The following is a 20,715-nucleotide window of genomic DNA, read 5'->3' on the forward strand; positions in this document are numbered from 1 at the left end:
TTTTTATTTTATTTTTTGTAGTTGAAAAAATGCCACTTAAGTTCTGTTTACTGATAAGAGTTCTGGAGAAAAAAGGAATTTGCTTCAACCCTTAAACACCAGAGCTTACATTCTTTTAACTACGATAACTCTCCAACCGATGACGCAGAGTCTGCAGCAGAGAGAAGCCGCTTCTCATGGCGGTTTTGCACCGACGTGAAACGTTTTGGAATGAAGGTGTTGTAGGACTTTGAGGATGAGGGAACTGTGGAGAACATTTTCAGGATTTGTTGTTAAATGACCCAAAACAGCAAACGTCCGTTCAAACGAAGCGAAAAACTTCTGAAAATGTCGAAAATACACAATTTACATTATTTCCTTAAAAACACAATTATGCGAATAAACACAAACCAACTGACGCATTCAGGAACACGGCGGTGGATGTGATCAATACTTTGATTGACAGCAGATACATTCAGATTTCTGCTACGGCTCTAGCGCTCTTCATCATCGATCAAAGGAGACGTCGGCGTCTTCTTCAGGCCGTGGAGCGGCGAGCTCCTTAAATGTGGAAGGGGCTACGGATGAAACCATAGTGGGAAATGGTGGTTGGTGGTTTTCCAGAGGAGCTGTGGATCCAACACTCCCACATGACACGCTCAACCTTTGATACGCTGTGGGACCTCTGGTGGCGCCCGCCGTGCAGCGACCAAGGCCGCCAGTTCCTACCAAGAGGCGCATCGCCATCCGGTTGTTGGTCACGTGACTCATTTCATTCTTGAAAAGTGTTTCCATTGCAGTTTGCAAAATAACGCCTCAAATATCACCTCCTCCAAGTGCAAAAACTGGCATAACTTGCGATATATGAACAAATAGCTAAACCACTAAATACATCATTTCTGTTTCACTGCAGTGTGATTGAAATAAGAGTCAATATAACTTCAATTATACTCTAAATGACCCTCGTCTACATAGGAGGTGAACATCTAACATACTAGAGCTCAATCTGATTGGTCCAATGCATAAAGGGATGTTTTTGATTCACTAAATACTTCAAGCTGCCGTAAGATTGTTTTAGCACATCAAAGTAACCATCTATTGCCATTTTCGCGATATTGCACATCTTGATATCGCGATGACACTAAATTTACGATTTAATGTGCCTGTTTTCTATATATGCGTTTGTTTTTTTCCAAATATGGTCATGCTTTCATTTGGCAAATGTATTATCGCAAATCCAATTGGTGCACATTCTTGTTTAACGGAAACACAGCTAGAGATGGTTGTTTATGTTCCTGCTAAACTTAAACAGACGGTTGATGGGACAAAGAACTAGTTTAAAGTGACAAACCCCATTTCTTTCTATCTACATCCTTGTGTTTTTATCAGTTTTGTTGAGTATAAATGATGGTGATATAACGCATATGGTTTTAATTTTAATTTTTAATCCATAGCCCGACTCTTGGCCGTTTCTGTTCCTGCCTGGATTGAGGGATTTCACCAACAACCTTTGATGTAAACTGTCAGCCACTTAAAGAGGTTTCAGTTAACTAAAGGGAACTAAAGCGACTATTCATTTTGGATGTAGTTTGACTCTTTGAGTTAAACTTAGATGTAAATGATTTTTTACTGAAAAACCTTCAGACTTTCTTACATTTTTACAACAACAAAAATACTAAATCTAAAGATTTAGAGATTTGACTTTTCTGTTAAATTTTCTATTTTAATTTTAGTTTTTAATTTCAAGCTTTCATATATTTGGTCTTTAAATCACACAACAGCTCTGCTTTTCCAAATATGTGCAAACAAGCGGGACAGAAACGCCTGGTACATGTGGGGATCCCTTTCAAAATAAAAGACCCCAGTTTGGTGGCACTAAAAGAACCTCAGCGTTATTTAAACCTCTGTCCTCCGTCTCTGTTTTTGTCCACTTCTCACTGTAACATCACTCAAGTGATGGGATGGAAACAGTATTTGCTAAAAATTCTTCCATAATATTTGGCAAACTTGTGGGTATTCGACAAAAATAATCAACCACAAATAGAAAACTGTTTGATGGTAAATGGAAAACAGTTTTTTTTTATTGCTTTAGAGTCTTTTTATTTGTTTTTCTTGATATTTGTTTAAAGTTTAATGATTAAATGTGTGATTCAGGAAGGTTGTATTTTATTTTGAAGGTATAGTACTTCCTGTGTCTGTGGTTATGCTGAATGGACTTCTGTTTCTCTTCCAGCCATCGGTGAGCCGGTAAGGCTGGAGTGGTTCAACCCCCAGGGCGAACGCATCGTGGCGTCCAAGCGCATGATGCTCCACACGGAGCCGTCACGGTCCAAGCTGGTCATCTACAACGCCATCATCGAGGACGCGGGCATCTACCGCTGCCAGGCCACAGAGGCCAGCGGGCTCACGGCCGAGGCCTCAGTGGTGTTGGAGATTTACCGTAAGCTTTGCCTGAAAAACACGGTTCTACCTACAGATTTAGGGGGAATCGAAGTCTCTCGTTAGCGTCTGACCGGCCGCGAGAACCGCCGCCTCCATCTGTGAGTTCACGCCCCTGAAGCGCACGTGACCCTTTGACTTTCCCTCAGTCTGGGTGAGTGTGTGTTCGTTCCACTCATCCAGACTGTTGAAGGATAATGACGGCCGCGCTCCCATCCTGCCACGGTTAATGAGCAGACTGGCACCGAGCTAACCCGCCTCACTGACCCGGGCCATCTTCTGGGTAAAGACTAATGTCTGGAGGCGCGGCGCTCAGAGAGAGTCCCATCACTGTTGGATCTGACAGCTAGCACTAAATTAACTGCTATTTGCCCCGACAACGTGTCCTTGAGCAAGACACTCCGCTTACTTCACCACCTCCATCCTGCAATAAGTGAAACCAGCAAGAAAGAAAAAAAAAAACCCGTGATTTTAGCATTTTTAAAATCAGAAATTATTCGACTATTTCCCCTTTTGAATCAGAAACCTTTAGATCGACACTAAATTCCAAAAGTATTCATTCCTCTACCGACACATGTTAAGAAACAACAGTTTTCATAAATAGAAAATGAATCAGTAAGCAGTATTTTACAGTCCCAGTGTGACAAAATGCCTTCAGAACACTGCCTCCAGTGGTCGTTTGAGGATCTGCAGGATTTGGTTTGCAGCAAAATTTAAAAAACAATCTTAAATTTATCGTATCAAAATAAAGGGGGAAAAATACAACAGTACTTTAAAATAACAGTTCTTTAAAAAAAAAACAGTACTTTGAATTTCCAGCATGAAAAGCAATGATTTATTCGAGTTTATAAGTTTGTAAGCAAGTTATTACAGTATAATCTCAAATTTAAGGTTTTACAAGAAACACACACACCTAAGCAGACACACTAAGACACACAGGAGGCCTTCTTTGCTGCAAAACCTCTTTTTTTTATCCTTCCACTGTCTTTAAACAGAGTCATCTTGGCCTCAGTTACACCTGCCCCCCTCCATCCCTTCATTCATTGCACACATAACCAGCTTTCGTAAACCATTGTTACCATGACGACCACTGCCGCTCTCTGCAGTGTGGGTTACATGAGCAGCATAGAGATGGCAATCTTCCTCAAGCAGCAGGAAGACAGACATGCAGGTAGAGGTGATGGAGATGGAACCATCGCATCTTTGCTGTAAATAATTAGTATTCATTTCATTTCAGTTTAATTTCAGATTTTAAAAAGGAATGTCAACGTGGAGTACTGGTGCAGATTCTGCATATTATCTTGCTAGACCTGCAGCTCACTCGTGTTACAGTACTTCATCTTCAGGGAGTACATCTGACATCCACTGAACAAATACCAGCATAATCTCAGAGTTAACCTCTCCGGGGCTCCTGGAGTCTTAAATGTCCAAGTCGGTCTTTGCCGGTTTTCTTAGCGGTTTTTAAATGTTAATTAGTATCTTTACAGACCCTTGTTAGGTCACTGAGAGCATGTAACAACCATTTCACAGACTCACTGAAAAGGTACTACAAGCCCGAAAAGCCCGAAACCAGTCCCCTTCCACTCGGGTCAACGTAGACTATAGCTAGTGTGAGACGGCGGTCGGCTACGGCAGGTAGACACGGTGCTATCGGGTTCACAGAAACAAAGGCTTCATTTCCACTGAGCTGTGGATCTGTTATTTTGAGCATTTCTATTATAAAATGGACCCATCAAACTAGAGCTGTGACGGTGTGGGATTTTTGATCACCACAGTGATGAAGCAGCAGGAGTCGCGGTGTCGGGACACTTAACCCCCCCCCCCCAACACAAAGTCCTTGGGGGTGCGCGTTCATGTTTGATGTTACAGGGAAGAAGAACGGTAATGAAAGAAGTTTTCCCGCAGAAAAATGGTGAATGATTCTTTGTTGGCCCGCTCTGGAGGGTCTGAGGGTCCGAACGAGGAAGTGAACGAAGTGAAGTGAAGATCCGTCCTCCTTAGGGGATCTCCCCTGCGTCTTTCCGACCACGGTCAGGAAGAGAAAAGTCAGCGCAGGAAAGGTTCAATACTTCCTTGTCCAAATTCATCAGCTGTGTCTTGTCATCTGCCTCAAAGCCAAAGTGTGCCCAAATAGCCAACACAGTATTTGGTTTAGACACTAAATTCGTGGCCATTTTTCTCGAGCGCCGCTAACGGTTATGTTGCCAGTACCATATGTAGCTACCAGTATGCATACCTGCAATTAAAATATAACTAACTCCAACTATTTGAATTACGCTATTGTCTTTTATGCCTGTGTTTGTGTGTATTTAATTTGACATTATCTTTAAACAATACAAGTACTGAAACATGGCAAGCAGTTAATTAAAATCAGACACACACAAAAAGTCCCCTATAATATGTAGAATGGACTGTCCCTTCCTTGCGCAGGAGGATGCAGGCTTTTCCCCCAGAGGCCCTGGAAGTTTGAACACAGAATAAGTAAATTATTAGCAAAGATGAATGTGTTTATTATATTTCAAATCAAACAGGACCGATCCGCCCCCGTTGGTTGTAGGTCCATAGAAAAAATTGGAACGGAACGATTAGGGCGAAGCTACTGTTGCCCCACAATGAAACTCGTTGAATGGCGGAAGGTCGTTACAAGAAAAGAAAGCGCCACGTCTTTACCACCCACAATCTTCTCTCAAACAACATTAAATACTTTGTGTAAACAAAGAACCAAAAGCGTCAATAGCGTCAATAGCTCCGCTTTTGCTGTAGTCGTATGACTGTTATGCAAAGCTACACAATCGGTCTACACCCCGCATGCGCCGTGACGGTACCATTTGCGTGGAAATGCTCACCTGAGCCAATATCGTGCTGAACCAATACAAAATAAACGTTTGCGGTTGGTTGTGTGACACAACGGCGGTACAATGGACAACACGGATGGGAATCCCCTAATATGGGAATGTTAGGAATAGTCCCCATTAAAATTTAACCCAAACACCACACAGATAAGTCAGAGTCCTCAACATCATGTTGCAGAGCTGAAAACAGCACCAAAAAACCCCTACATACTTTTCCATTAAGGTCAGATTTCTGAAGGAATCAGAGCCCATTACATCCACGCATGACGCCCCGGCCTTCCTCGCCATTGTGCCGGAGAGAGACCCGTGGAAATTGGCTCATGTGAGACGCAGGAGGTTAGTGTGTATCTGCGACAAGCCGGCACAAACTGCAGCGCCGACTCTGTTCTCAATTTGCTGGTGTCAAGTGTGCGGCAGAGTGTTACCCCAGAGACGCCGTTTCCCTCAGCGACTCTCTGGTAGAGAGCGAGCGGCGGAGCGGGGAATGGATACCAACCGAACAAACAGCTGACAGCAGAAGTATTAAAAGCTCAGGGAGTGGGAATTTCAGAAATAACAAGAACACAAACAATCGTTTGAACTACAATAAAGCTACAGAGAGATGGAGAAAACCATGCAAGGACATCCCAGCGCCATGTGGACTCTGCTATGCCCGGCACGTTTCCATGACGACGGGGCTGAAAGCTTGTTTTGGGGGGGCAAATCCGTCAAGGTTTGATGTTAAGGTGGTTATAGCGGAGTTTGGCGTAGCCGGTGTTGGCACACGTCAAAGGATGTGATGGAGAACGGGAGGTGGCGTGCTGCCTCTTTAGGAGGGCCAATCTGAAACCGGCGTCCAGTAAATAAATAAAGATGTAGGTCGGGGGGGGGGGGGGGGGGTCGGGTCGCCCCGCGTGAAACCAGCGGTTGAACTGCAGAGGAATCAAAAGCTTCCTGTCATAATTGTGCAGGAGGAAGAAAGACTGTGGAATAATTCTGCTCATTTATTCTTGCTGAGTTCATAAATGCGGCAGGTTCTTTCATCACGCTGGTGTCCGTCCTGCAATACAGCCTGAAAATTAGCCGGAGTTTGTTTGAGTTTGTGAGTTTTCCTCACCAAAAAATCCGCCTCTCAAAAGGGTTCGACAGTACAAAGCTCGGGGAAAAAGGAGCGGTTGACTGAATATTTGCCGTTTGAAACAACTGAGCATAAATATTACAGAATTAGTTGTTTTTCTGCTTATTTATGAGAGTAAATGTAGAATATTTAGAATGATGGTGGAGCTGTAGTCTAAAGTTATGGCTAATGTCTAAAGCTCTGGGAAAACTATCCCAATTACGCTCTATGCTGATGTGTTCATGTTGTGCATATACCTATAAATATGTATGTGTGTGAATGTATCGAGATGAGTATGTACTTGTCTATAGCTGTGTTTATTTATTTGCCTTCAATATCTTTCATTTCTAGGGTTAGGGTGCTGTGGCTCTAATCTCAATTATTTTTCATTAAATAAACAATAATGGCTTTAATTCTGTTATTTTGTATGTAACCTACATGTTTTTATGATGTAGTTTTTGCAATGATATGGTGTCACCTCTAACCTCCTTTAAATATCTTAGAACTGAACTCTTTTATATAATTTCAACTATTCGAGGATTCTCTATAAATTCTTTCTACATGTTTTGGTAATTCTGATATTTAAGTGAAACTTGATCCATTTTCATCCAATAAATACAAATAAATATTTATTAAAATTCCAGTTGCCAGTTGGCTCCATTAATGCTGATTCCTTTATGAAAGTCAAACAATCAAGTGAATTCACGAACAAGAGGAACGTCTGGTTACCACACAGGTGACACCTTTCTGTCATGTTTAAGATTCTTCAACCAGCGCTTAGCAGCCAGTGTGTAGCGTTACCAGATAGTTGCGTTACCAGACAGTGTGTTGCGTTACCAGACAGTGTGTTGTGTTACCAGACAGTGTGTTGCGTTACCAGACAGTGTGTTGCGTTACCAGACAGTGTGTTGCGTTACCAGACAGTGTGTTGCGTTACCAGACAGTGTGTTGCGTTACCAGACAGTGTGTTGCGTTACCAGACAGTGTGTTGTGTTACCAGATAGTGTGTTGCATTACCAGACAGTGTGTTGCGTTACCAGACAGTGTGTTGCGTTACCAGACAGTGTGTTGCGTTACCAGACAGTGTGTCGCGTTACCAGACAGTGTGTTGTGTTACCAGATAGTGTGTTGCATTACCAGACAGTGTGTTGCGTTACCAGACAGTGTGTTGCGTCACCAGACAGTGTTGCGTTACCAGACAGTGTGTTGCGTTACCAGACAGTGTGTTGTGTTACCAGACAGTGTGTTGTGTTACCAGACAGTGTGTTGCATTACCAGACAGTGTGTTGCGTTACCAGACAGTGTGTTGCGTTACCAGACAGTGTGTTGCGTCACCAGACAGTGTTGCGTTACCAGACAGTGTGTTGCGTTACCAGACAGTGTGTTGTGTTACCAGACAGTGTGTTGTGTTACCAGACAGTGTGTTGCATTACCAGACAGTGTGTTGCGTTACCAGACAGTGTGTTGCATTACCAGACAGTGTGTTGCGTTACCAGACAGTGTGTTGCGTTACCAGACAGTGTGTTGCGTTACCAGACAGTGTGTTGCGTCACCAGACAGTGTGTTGCGTTACCAGACAGTGTGTTGTGTTACCAGACAGTGTGTTGCATTACCAGACAGTGTGTTGCGTTACCAGACAGTGTGTTGTGTTACCAGATAGTGTGTTGCATTACCAGACAGTGTGTTGCGTTACCAGACAGTGTGTTGCGTTACCAGACAGTGTGTTGCGTTACCAGACAGTGTGTTGTGTTACCAGATAGTGTGTTGCATTACCAGACAGTGTGTTGCGTTACCAGACAGTGTGTTGCGTTACCAGACAGTGTGTTGCGTTACCAGACAGTGTGTTGCGTTACCAAACAGTGTGTTGTGTTACCAGACAGTGTGTTGCGTTACCAGACAGTGTGTTGTGTTACCAGACAGTGTGTTGCGTTACCAGACAGTGTGTTGCGTTACCAGACAGTGTGATGTGTTTCCAGACAGTGTGTTGCATTACCAGACAGTGTGTTGCGTTACCAGACAGTGTGTTGTGTTACCAGATAGTGTGTTGCATTACCAGACAGTGTGTTGCGTTACCAGACAGTGTGTTGCGTTACCAGATAGTGTGTTGTTGCAGAAACAACAAAGTCTGCCAGAACGTTCAACACAAAGCCTTTTCCAATAGAAAAACAAAGTACACAGCAGTTATTTGTTCTTCTGTGCTGAATCTTTGTGTTTTGATGCACCTCACAACACAGGAGCTTATCATGAGGATTGTGTTGTCTTTGTTTTTCAGACGTTTTGTTGATTTTCAGTTGAGGTTTGAAAAACGTCCAATCAGCTATCCAGTGATTTTGTCCAGTCTGCAAACTGCTTTTAGAATGTAACAGCTCCTCTGAATGATGCAGGTTTTTTAAAGGGTCTTTTTCCCGCCTTAACGCCTTTCTCAAAGCTTCGATGGTTTACAGTAGACGCTCAGCAGTTCCTCCTGCTTTTCTCTTTGATCTTCAAATGCCCACAAACTGCCTGACGGAGAAGCAGCGAGTGAAAAGCGTTTAAACCTCCGTTCTGTTTGATGCCACAGAGAGGCTGACTTTCCGGGACGTCGAGTCGCCGCAGGAGTTTCGCCACGGCGACACGGCGGAGGTGGTGTGCGATGTCATCAGTTCCCCTGTGCCAGTGGTGGTGTGGTACCGCCAGGACCGAGAAATCACAGACCAATACCACAGTAAGTGAACGCACCGTCTTCAGGTTTTGCTGCTGTGCTGATAAGGAGAACTGGATGTTTTGGGTTGGACTTTGACCTTTACCCAGCATCCATCTGTGGGAACCTGTGATCTGCGGCGCCGCACTGGGCTGCTAGCAGCAGGTCACAGCCGACTCCAAAGTCAACCAACCTTTCAGTGGGAATTTGCTGCCTGTCGCCTCCAGCTCTTATTCTGAAATATCAGTGCAGTTGTCTTGCTGCTTCTGTCATTTTTCAGGAACGTTATGAACATCCTTTTTTTTGCATAAACTTCATAAAAAGTCGACTAATGTGACCCAATTTCAAGCTTTAAACCTTTAACAACCAGAGCCGTCCCCGGCGACACATAATGAGGTGTTGGTACAGTCCTGCATTGCAACAAAACGTCACTTTTTGCTGATTTACGTTACGATACTTTATGTCGGCAGGTGTGCCTGAAAACAGAAATCCATGGTCGCACTGGCAAACAAAGCAGCCCACCGCTCCACGAGGGGATTGGTCAAATCCCAAGAACAAAATGTACACACCCAGGTGTGTGACACCTGATGAGCCTTTGACTTATGAGCCTAAAGTCAGACGAGCCAGCGTTGAAAGGTGCTTGTCACGGCCTTCAAGACATCCAGACGTCACGGTGAAATGCTAGAGAACGTGGGATCCTTCACAGCATTCTGTTGTGTAGCAGCAAGGAAAAGATCAACACACAACATGATGCATTTTAGTCTCATACTTCCATGAATGTATTAAAAGCAGAAACAATCTCAGAGGAAAACATTCTTTTCCATGAAAGCAGTTGTGGTTTATTGGCGGAGGTTGGCTCCAGGGCTGGACTTCTCATGTGCCAGTATCACAGTTCTCTGGGAAGCATTTTTTTCCTGCTTTTGTTAGGATTCACCGTAAGACAAAAACCTATGAATAGAAACCCCATCAGCTCTGGAGGAGGCACCTAATTTGGACAGAAACCACGCTAACAAGCCATCGAGAGGATGGATTATAGAGCGGCTGGATGGTGGCATTGGAAAACGCTGCCTCCCCTGAGACGAGAAGACAAACCAGCCTCTCAGGAAGAGAGAGAAAAACAGGCCCGACAAATGGCTGTTTTTATACTCGCCATCAAATGCTCCCAACAAGAATTCCACTTTTATTGTCGATCACCTTCCATTCCCTGTGTGCACGGGTGTTTTATACCATTTATGGAGTTCTCTCTGGTAATCTCACTCTTTTCAGCTTTAATAGTATTGAATATCTGGAGGATAGTCGACTTAATTTGCAGAGAAAAGACAGGGAGGCACTCAGAGGAGAGATACTCCATGTTCCTGCATGAGGCTCATTTTATCGGCCCTGCTCCTTGATTTACAGCGTCTCTGCACGGCTTCCTCTCCGTCCTTTCAGAACAAACGCGTGGCTGTGCACTGATTAGACTAGAGTCGCCCTGAATCCTGGAATCCTTCTCGTTTGGTCATTGAAATTCAGACGTGGAGCGTGCAAGCAGAGATTCTCCTTTGCTTCTTTAATCACCTCCCTGTAACTTCAGAGATGCAGGCCTCAACCTGAGAGCCAATACAGTCAGTAGGTCTCTGTTCTCCATGTGGAGTACAGCTATAACGGGTGTCACAGCCAACTGTGTTCTGCGTCCTGATTGGTTGTAGACCATTGTCAGTCAGTCTACCCAATGCTGTCTCTGCAGTACAGGTTGCATTCAGTTCCCAAACATACATAGATCTAGGATGTGCAGGAATGCAGCAACGTGACATTGTTGATTCTGATCTCCTGTTCTAAATACACGTATAAATGAAGGGGATTAAATACATATCAGATTCATTTTCATTGATTCAATAAAAAAGACAAACAGATTCAGACATAATACATGGGACGGTTAGAATTTGACCTGTGAATCGGATGGCAGCCTAAGTAACGATCTAAAGCCCTAATGTGGAGGTTCCCGCCGTTTTCCTGACGGTTTCCTCTTTGTCCTTCCTCCGTGTTTTGAAGGCAGGTTTCAGGTTTTGCCAAACAACAACCTGCAGATCCATCAGGTGACCAAGGCCGATGAGGGCGTGTACCGCTGCGAAGCTAGTGTGGAGGCCCGTGGCGAGATCGACTTCGTGGACATCGCCGTGGTGGTCAACGGTGGGTTCATACTTTTTTGGCTTAATGATGCAGATATCCTCGTATGTTGTTATTTTCTCAATGTCTGTGACTGATTTCACCCGCTGGGTTGTATCGGGTTGAGGGAAAGGTAGCTCTTCTTCACGGAGTCGGCCATCTTGGCTGAATATGACATCATCAAGCCACTGTTTTTAGGTTTTCGCTGTGCTACAGTTGGTTTGGAGGCGGCACAAACGAGACATTTTACTCTTAATAGCACCAATGTAGAGCTGAATATTTATTGGCAACGCGTGAATTATTAGAGCATTAGAGCACAATACGCTTCACAACCATTTACTGCTGTCTAACCTCAGTTTTGTTAATTGCGTTTATCTCTGTTAGTGAGTGATTACGTAAGGGTTAATGGCAAACGAAGTACGCATTATCACTTTATAACGCACACTGTGGAAGCCTGAACCGGAGGACGGTTCACGGGAAGTGCATTAAAAAGTGATAATGCACACTTCAAAGGCCATTAACCCACTTATACCATGGTCACTTACAAAAGAAATAAATAGTAACCAGTTTATAGTCCTTAATTCTTGTTTTTTTTCCAATTTGGATCGCGGACTATTTGTTACGTGGTGAAGCAAAAGGTTGTTTTAAAGAAGCTGCCGCAGTGACACAAAACATTTAAGCTAGGTGACCGGAACTTCTTTTTTCACTGTGCGGTTATCCTGTGGTATATCACTTTTTAATGCACACCCAGCAGCCAGTCAGAATCGAGTATGCACCCAGACCATGGTATAACTATCTTTAAACCTCAAACAGGAAGAATTGCTCTTGTTTTTGGTGTAAATCCAGATCAGATTTTCTTCTCTCACATCCAAACCGTCAAATAAACACAAATTAGGTGAATTTTTAATTTTGAGTCGGAAGGACCATTTCTATTTGATTCACTGCTACATTTAGACAAAAAGTCCTTTGGGCTTCACTTAAAATTTACAGAAGTTTTCTGTGCCTCAGCCACTGAAATTCCAGTACTTTATGAAAAAGGATCACATAAAACGGAATTAAAATAGTTTAAAAAACAGGTGATTAGGAGGGATCTAAAATCCCACCAAAATAAGAGCCCTTCAGTTCTCCTCTAAATAAACGAGGAAAACCTAAATAGAAAAATAAAACTTTAAAATAAAAGCAAAAAATATCATAATTTCATTTTTTTGTCATTTTGGAAATGACGGCAAAATAAATAAATAAATTTGTCAAAAGATCACAAGTCCTTCATTTGTTATATTACATTTGATATATTTCTTGGTACTGATACGATACTTTTGTAACCCATTCAAAAACTGAACAAATCTAGATTTTCCCCCTTTATTATTGTATTAACCTTCACTGATACTTAAACAGAGCCCTTCTCTGGCATAAGTAATATTGGTGCAACTATCAACTAGTAACATACACTTTCCCATTCATTTGAATGAGAAGGTGTGTCCAAACCTTTGGTCTGTATTGTAGGCGATAGTAATGTGAGATAATTGTAGCTTTAGCATCTTTAAAACTATTGAACATTTTGGATCAAATACGATTTGAATGATGTCTGAAAAATAGTCAATGGCTTTCTTCCAAACATGGTTGTAGCATAAAGACGGTGATGAGTTTTCATGATTTCATTTATTTTGAGACATCATTGATTTTTTTTATTTTATTTTGTATTTTTGCATTCTGTACATCATGCTATTCTTAAGCCTTTCAGAGTACACTACATCCAAATATATGATATTACCTTTGGCACACTCAAGAATACATCTTTTTATTACGCATTAGTTATTTTCCTACCCGGAAGTAAAACGACTTGATCTCTGAGGCTCCGCCTTTCATAACGTCAACCTTGAGTCTGCGTCGGCCAAAGGAAAGCTGATCACCGCTAGCTACACAGATAAAGTGGGTGTGTCTGTTAGCCTGAGGGCGGAGCTGACAGCTCAGACTCTTCCTGGAAGGGGCTGTTCCTCACTTTGTGATGTCACAATGTGAGAACCCACTCATTTTTATGGGTTGGAAAGGTCTGGTGATCAGGGAGCAGTTTCCTAGAGGAATACTCATAAATGCATGAATGGATCAAAATACCACTTTGGGGTTGTTTTTGTGAGTAATAAACATTATAATACCCTAACAGCTCATAAAGTTGATTTTACATTTCATGGGTCGTTTAACGTTTGTTGTTTGAGTTAAGACAAACCAATAGAGAGTCAGTTTGAAACATTTATTAAGAGTTATTGAGTGGGAATCCTGTAAACATCTGTTGTCGTATTCCGCTGCTTTACGGCAATAAAATGTTGCAATCTGTTCACGATGGGAAGACTTCTACTAGATTATTTATCGTTAATATTAAGCTGAAAATATACAGCGGTGATCACACTATCCGATCCCTGGACGGGATGGAACATAGGATCTCGATTGATACTATGTGATTGGATCAGGACATCCCAACTTTTTATTTTGTTTGATCATAAATCAGTTTATCACACTTTTTCTAAAATGTTCTTGGATCCTAAATAAATACATCAAACTCTTCTTTAGATAGAATTTTTAACCCTAAATGGAAATACTGGCCAAGAAAAGATCTATTTTATAAATCTGGGATATTTTACATCTGGGATATTTTTTATTTTATTTTTTTTAACCAAAACTCCCAACCAGCTGCAGACTTCCCCCTCAAACATCCTCATTCTGATTCCCCACACACTCATCTTGCACAGTGTCAACAGATTAGCATGCATGAGGGATTGAACTTCCTCTGCATACACAACTTGTTGTTTTTTCCGTTTGCACCGCAGCTGACGTGGAAGCGCACATCCCAGGGTTAAAACTGCAATAAGTCTCTCAATTAAAAGCAGCTCCTTGACCTTTTAGCTTGAAATGTTGGCGCTTCAAAAGAAGCTTTCTTCCCCCCAACAAGCAGCCCGCTGCCGTCGCTCACTACAATAGCTGCACGTTTGTAAGCTGTCGGTTTGGAGCGGCTCCTTAAGGGCTTGTTGAGCCCGTAACATAAGGTTGACACGTCTCAAAGCTTGTTTGCGGCGCTCGGATCATTTGCAGTCGGCGCAGCGATTCTGACTCTGATGCGCACAAACCGAGCTTGAAATTCATGTCAAAGCTACAAACCTCCGCTTGTAGAATCACATCAGATTTGTCAGCTTTGACAGCTCCGGCTTTACCGACTCCAATATACTAATGATTACTGGGCTGTCTGCTCTTTCTGCTTCCATTTGTTTTCCAGTTAGATTGAAATGTTCCGTTACAAACTAAGGTTTTGCTCCAAATCTGCAGAACGGCTTTTTAGTTTTCTTTATTTGTCCTAATTTATAGGGCGTCACCCGAGACTTCGATTGAAGCTCGATTGAAGCTCGTTTTCAGCGAGAACGCCGTTGTCTGTGTAATTCCCTCACATTTAACGTAATAGGAGAACGCGCTTCCACCCAAAAAAGTATGAATCGCAGTAAATTTAGCAAACCACTTAGCTCACCTCTGTGGAAGATCCAATAAGCTTGCTCAATGAGCCGCAACCTATTATTTCCGCAACACAACCTTCGCCATGTGGCGCCTTTCTGGGGGGCGGCGTCCCTACGGGGAGACTCTTTAAGAAGTCCACACACAGAGAAGGCCGCCAGACTCATGGTTCCGGTTTTGGAGCCTAATTCACTAAAGACCCACTTTTCACTGCCTGTTGTCCTAAAGGGTTTGTAAAGGGCCCCGTTTCCAATCCTTTTGACTCAATTGACTTCTATTGGGAAATAAACAGCAGTTACTCAGTCGTTCTATTGGTCAGAACAACCGTTTTTGCTCCGATACCTTTTTTTAACGTGTTTCTTAATAATCTTTGATATTTTTTCTGTAGTTCAAGTTCTAAACTGACCAAACAGATGCCTCAATAAAAGTAGGTGGAGCCAGCTGGCATGCCACGTCCAACGTTTAAAACGTTTCATGTGACCTTGCAACAAGCTCACTCCCGATTGACGAGAGCGGTTACCATAGAAACGTTGCCTCAGACCGACTCGGACCACTCTCTGCTCTTCTGATGCCGTCTGGTTTCAACATGGCGGACCCCGTACCTTGAAAAAAATGACGACTGAATTGACTTCATTTGGTCGGAGCTGGAGCGATGTAAATCTGGGAAATCTTCCTTCAGCCTTTTTCTTAACAGCTCTATTTGGACATGTAGAATAAATCTATCAATGTCTCCTTCATGACCATTTTTCAAATGGTTAGAACTTCTGTGAAAAAACGGAGGCCATCCATAAGTCACTAACAAATCCAAGTCCCCAAGTTCAACTGGTTTACATGTTGAAATGCGTTCAATGGCCACATAGAGCCTGACAGCAGACGGAAAACTTGTGTGGCGATGCTGGAACGCCAGAGTTTTGGACGTGGAAACCCGTTTGCATAGACTTTTCATTGGAAGTGGTTGCTTAAACACGTGTTGCTGAGGCCAGTGGGAATACCTTAACTTTTCATTAAACAGCAAAAATAAAAGAAACGATCCGCAGCTTTAGTGTTTTTCCTGGTTTATTCTGATTTTGATTAAGCTATGAAATCAACACTAAACCACATATTACTGCTTTAGACTAAAAAAGCATTTCCTCTCCTCCAAAACGTTTTTAAAAATTGTAGCTCAAAGAAATGCTCAGAGAAATTCTCATTTTAATGGCATCAGACCAAATAAAACCACCTTACTACAGTGTTCTGTTGCAGGTTTATGATGAGAAACTTTCACTTCTGTCTGTGGCATTCAGCAGAACTGAGCTGAAGGTTTCACAGATGGGGAGGGACATTCAGGTAAATGTCACCTGCTGCCACATAACCTCCCTGTCTGCAGAAACATGCGCCCGCAGAAATCCCCTGCAGCTTCAATAAAGCACCAACACCTCTGTCTGCTGGTGAGCTTCAACCATGAAATCCGACATTTCCACGAGCAAAGCGTTCCCGGCTTCAGCCCTGGAGCCGGATCCCTTTCCTGTTCTCAAACGGACTTTCATGAACACAGCAGGTCACCGGGGTCGTTCCCCTTCCCGCCACGGGCACAAACAGAAAACGTCTGATGCGTTCCCGGAGAGCGACCACAAGCAGTATCGAGCCTCTGATGGTCGAACAGCTCAAGCAGATGGAGATGGAACGGATTGGCAGAAGGTGTGTCGACCGGCACCACCGGCTACGTGTTTTATCAGTCAGCTGCAGACGCTCGGGGCCACGGCAGAGCCCAGCAAGATAAACAAGCCGACACGGAAACAAACACAATTACCTTTTTTTTCCTCTGTTGTTGGACCCCAAAGGACTGAAAACTAGAAGTGGAGCGATGAAGCCTTGGTGGATCTTTTGTCTCCCGGTGTTAAATATGCCACTCAAACTTCTGTTTGAGGGGAAATTAGATCAGGTATTGATTTTTACGTCAACAAGCGCAGTCAGACCTTCTGATTATTCCACATTATTCACCTCCAACGGCCTAAAGCGTTCCATCTCAGGTTTTCTCCAAGGTAATGTTTTTCTGGAGACGGTCCAGTTGAAACTCTTAACCGATGTTGGGAAAAATGAGGCTGGTTTCTGGATAAGTGGTCGTTTGGTAGATGAGTCTTTCCAACACTTTCCACGATTCAGCTTTTAATTTGTAGACTTTCCTTGACCCATAGATTAAAGACGTTTTCATCTTAAGACTAGTAAGGGATAATGGACGTGTCCATTATCGGAAATGAATGGACGATGCAAAAACGTAAACCGTCCAATCTGATAATGTACATCTCCATTGGCTTTATCCCACTTATACCATAAGAAACACACTACTTAGTGCCTTAACCGTGTTCATTTTGAACGCTGTTATTTACATGTGTGTACTCCGATACACTGCGTGATGCGTTGTCAAGGTAACCTGCAGCTTGCTGTGCTGCAACCAGTGGAAGAAAGTGTGCTGAACGTCATGAAAAGTGATCCAAAGCAACATTTTAGGGAGAAAGTTCACCTCTATCCATTTGTTATTGTCCAGACGATGAAGCTACAGATTGTCTCAATGAAACAAAGTTCACAAGTAGTTTGATTTGAAGGACAACAATTTACATTCAATGACCAAACGACAATCAGTTCAACATTGCTAAACAAATTTTAGCTGTAGCTAAGCACTCCTTCAAATAGACCGGTCTTAAGTTTGGTATACACTGAGCTATAGTTGGTGGGCGGAGCCTGAACCAGTTTAAGGTTAAGTTCTTTCTTTTAACCTTTTAACTCTTTTATTCTGTGCCACAGCGGTCCTGGACGGCGAGAATATTTTTGCAATTGATTAAAACATGATTGGTTCCAAAATTTCTTATGGTGCTTAATCCAAAATATTTTAAAAACCACTAAAAAAACCAAAACACACGAGTCGGGGATATCCAAAGGAGGTTTAAACGTTAGTATGGGAAAGCCACAGTACCTGTGGCTTGGTGGCCATTTTATGGCAGAGTGTGAAATCTGGCGATCGTCACGAAATATCACAAACACGCCATCAGGTTAAGTCTACAACCACAGCTGAAGTTCTGTTTACCTTTGACCTCGGGAAGAGTCGGCCATCTTGAATTACAACAACAACAACAAAAAATAACAAAAAAGCCTCATCTTTAGTACCAACTACAGATTTAATCTCCTCCTAAGGATTTTGATCTAACTCCTCCTAACTCCGAGCATCATTGGTAAGGTAGTTATGGAAAAATGTTGGAATTCGTAGTTGTAGATTTTTAGGGGCACTAGCATGGCGAGCTAGCAAAAGGGCTATTTCCCTGTTGCTCGCACATTTTTACTTGAACTTTGTAATAGTTCAATGCATGAACCGGAACAGGAATGTGGTCGGGGTTAGCTAAAAACCTCTGTTGTCAAGGATATAAAAAGATTTTACTTTTACAGATTCTTCTAAAAATGACATAGACCTGTTGGTCACCTTCGGACGGCCAAAAAATAAGATGGTTGCTATGGAGATAAAACCAACAGAAAGGCTGCCATGTTGGAAAAAAGTCTTTTTCTTTGATTAATTTGTCAAATGCAGCTCTAGCCAAGGTGGCAGAGGCAGAGGGTGAGGGGTGTGTAGTAGCCACTCAGCCAGTGAGGGCAGGTAAAGGGGGGGGTAATGGGTGGGTGGCGAGTGCGAGTAGCGCCTGCAGGCCGTACAACACCGCTCGCGGCTTTAATTATGTTGTGTGTTTGCATGAGGAACGTCCAAAGCGGCTAAACCTGAGATTGTTTGGTGTCTGCAAAGCCAGCTACCGTCTGACTTGATTGCCTGTCGGAACGCTGTGAGGTCTTTATGACAGCACTTTCATTGAGGCCTGCAAATTCCCTTGATCTCCATATCTGAGTTGCGTGTTCGACAGTTATATTCAGCTTGTAGCGTTGCCAACTCACGCTGTTCCTTTGATACAGAGCAGGGAGCGTCACTTGTGCCTATTTATGCTTTAACCAGTCATGCAGAACTTCATTTTGTCTGGGAGCGAGGCTGAAATGGCTTACTGTATATTTTTTCCCACCGTGAAGTCATCAATATTCATGAGACACTCCATAAAAGGATGTTTTGGTAAGCAGGCAGCGGCTCCACTGACCCTCTGGAGCCCAGGAGCTTTGCAGTGTCTTCAGGGGGGCATCAAAGCGGACGGTGGATGAGAATGATCAGGTGAAGGAGCCACCCACCGATTGGCTAATAAACCCGAGGGCCAAACAGATTGATGTCTGAGAGAATGCTCAAGAGTTCAGGCCTCAAAAGTTGGCGGTGAAGGCCTTTCATCTGCCGCATGTTAGCGCTCTGCGGGGAGAGGAGAAGCGATTTGACACGCTGGAAAGCTGACATATCTAGGTAATTGGCAAATTTAATCGTGCTCTCTGCAGCCGTCGCACAGTAGTTCCAGTTCCAGCTTGGTGACGCTTCTTAGCACACCACCCCCTCCCGGCGCGCAGCGACTTTTCATCCCTTAGTGTTATCTAATAAAACGAGACGTATTTCAGATACTCCCCGAAGGCGTATGCAGAGCAGATAGACTCAAACTCCCCGACACCAACGCGGCTCTCCAGATCGCTTAAAAGAAAAGCCTGGGATGATGCTGAGTGCGCCGGAGAAGATGCTCGCCGCTTTCATGTCAAAGCTGGGACCGATGCTGTACGGAGTCCACATCGCCTCCCGATGTCTGACTTACAGAAAACATACATGTTTACGCTCTTCGTAAATATCAGAGGAAAAAAGGTTCCTGTCTTCTCTGATTCCAACCAATGACCGTGGTGGAGTTTCAGCTGCAGGCTCAGTAACGAAACACAAAGCATTGAATTCAGTCAACTCTCCATCTAAAACAGAGTTGGTTTCATTGAAGTGGAGCATCTCCACCTTTTTCCTCAGGTTGATGCTTAAATTGCATTTATTTCAAGGACTTGAGTTTAGTAAGAAAGTGGATTCTATTGGAAAAAAATCATTCTTCTGTCATAGTCAAAAAAAAGAATCTTTACATTCATACTTTTTCTGTTCTTCTGGGTGTTTTTGACCGTCAGTTGGGCTGGAATTCCAGTGTAGGTTGTTGATGTGATTTATAAAGAACAGAGTTTTATTTCCAAAAGCAGAAAGACGTGTTTAGGTTTCACAAATAATCTCCTTTTTAAAAATATTTCTTCCTTGTAATAAAAAGTACATTTGCCCACTTAGCTATTAACCATTACTTGAAGTTTAATTCATGATTTTGACATTTATTGAAAGCCAAATCCTTTGGAGTCACCTCTGTCATTTAACCATCAGGTTTTTTATTACACTTAGTTTACCATTTATTGTAGTGGATAAAGTCCACCACCATTCAAAAGGACACGGCTCTAATAATAGACACACTTGAGCTCCGATCAAATCCAAAACAACAGATGTTTGAAATTCACCAACAGTTGTCTTAAATTCAGAAAGAAGCATAAAAAAGTCTGTACACACTTTTAATCTTGGTTTTAACCAAAGGTTTTAACCTCTGAGCCCCTCCCGATCCAGAAAAACGAGTGGGTCCTCACATTGTGATGTCACAACCCCCCTTTCCTCCTCATTGCTAAGAGCTCTCTGTTTAAGCCCGGAATGTCTTGTGTGTCACAAATACGATCTGCATTGTTCTCCAACTGTTCCTGATTTAAGATGATTTGAATAAAAAAATAGTCAGAAATGCAATTTTAATCCCAAGTATCTTTATAAAAGGACATCATCATCAGAAAAATGTTAAAAAACCAAAAAAACAATTCTTGGTAGAGTGGGTCTTTAAATAGATATGAAACACTTTTTTATTTTATATTTTTGTCCTCTTTTTCTTTGTTTTTATGCCTAAAATTGCTTGAAATAAATCAAAACCCTTTTGAGTCTTTGGGAAATGCTTCCTTTCTGAACCCTTCCTCTAGTGGTCTTTTGAGGAACTGCAATGAAAAATGGGTTCTGGCGTTCGCCTTTCATTAATTGGTTATTAAAGAACCGTCCAAACGGATTACAATCTCTGCAACGTTACAGTGTTTCTGACTAC

The 20,715-nt window shown here is 42.7% G+C and overlaps 1 protein-coding gene across 13 annotated transcripts in view; it reads left to right on the plus strand.

Moving 5' to 3' along the window:
- The window catches only part of ncam2a (neural cell adhesion molecule 2a), a 321,431-nt gene that overhangs the window by 226,327 nt on the left and 74,389 nt on the right, over positions 1 to 20,715 (plus strand). For all 13 annotated transcript variants that reach the window (XM_078931074.1, XM_078931083.1, XM_078931079.1 and 10 more), the window contains 3 exons: positions 2,213 to 2,419; positions 8,927 to 9,070; positions 11,078 to 11,215. In XM_078931074.1, coding sequence (XP_078787200.1) covers positions 2,281 to 2,419; positions 8,927 to 9,070; positions 11,078 to 11,215 — 421 coding nt within the window. In that variant the 5' untranslated portion in view covers positions 2,213 to 2,280. The remainder of the gene's footprint in view (positions 1 to 2,212; positions 2,420 to 8,926; positions 9,071 to 11,077; positions 11,216 to 20,715) is intronic.

The sequence above is a fragment of the Oryzias latipes genome, chromosome 2, assembly GCF_053564925.1.
Source record: "Oryzias latipes strain Hd-rR chromosome 2, Olatipes_Hd-rR_3.1".
Lineage (NCBI taxonomy): Eukaryota > Metazoa > Chordata > Actinopteri > Beloniformes > Adrianichthyidae > Oryzias > Oryzias latipes.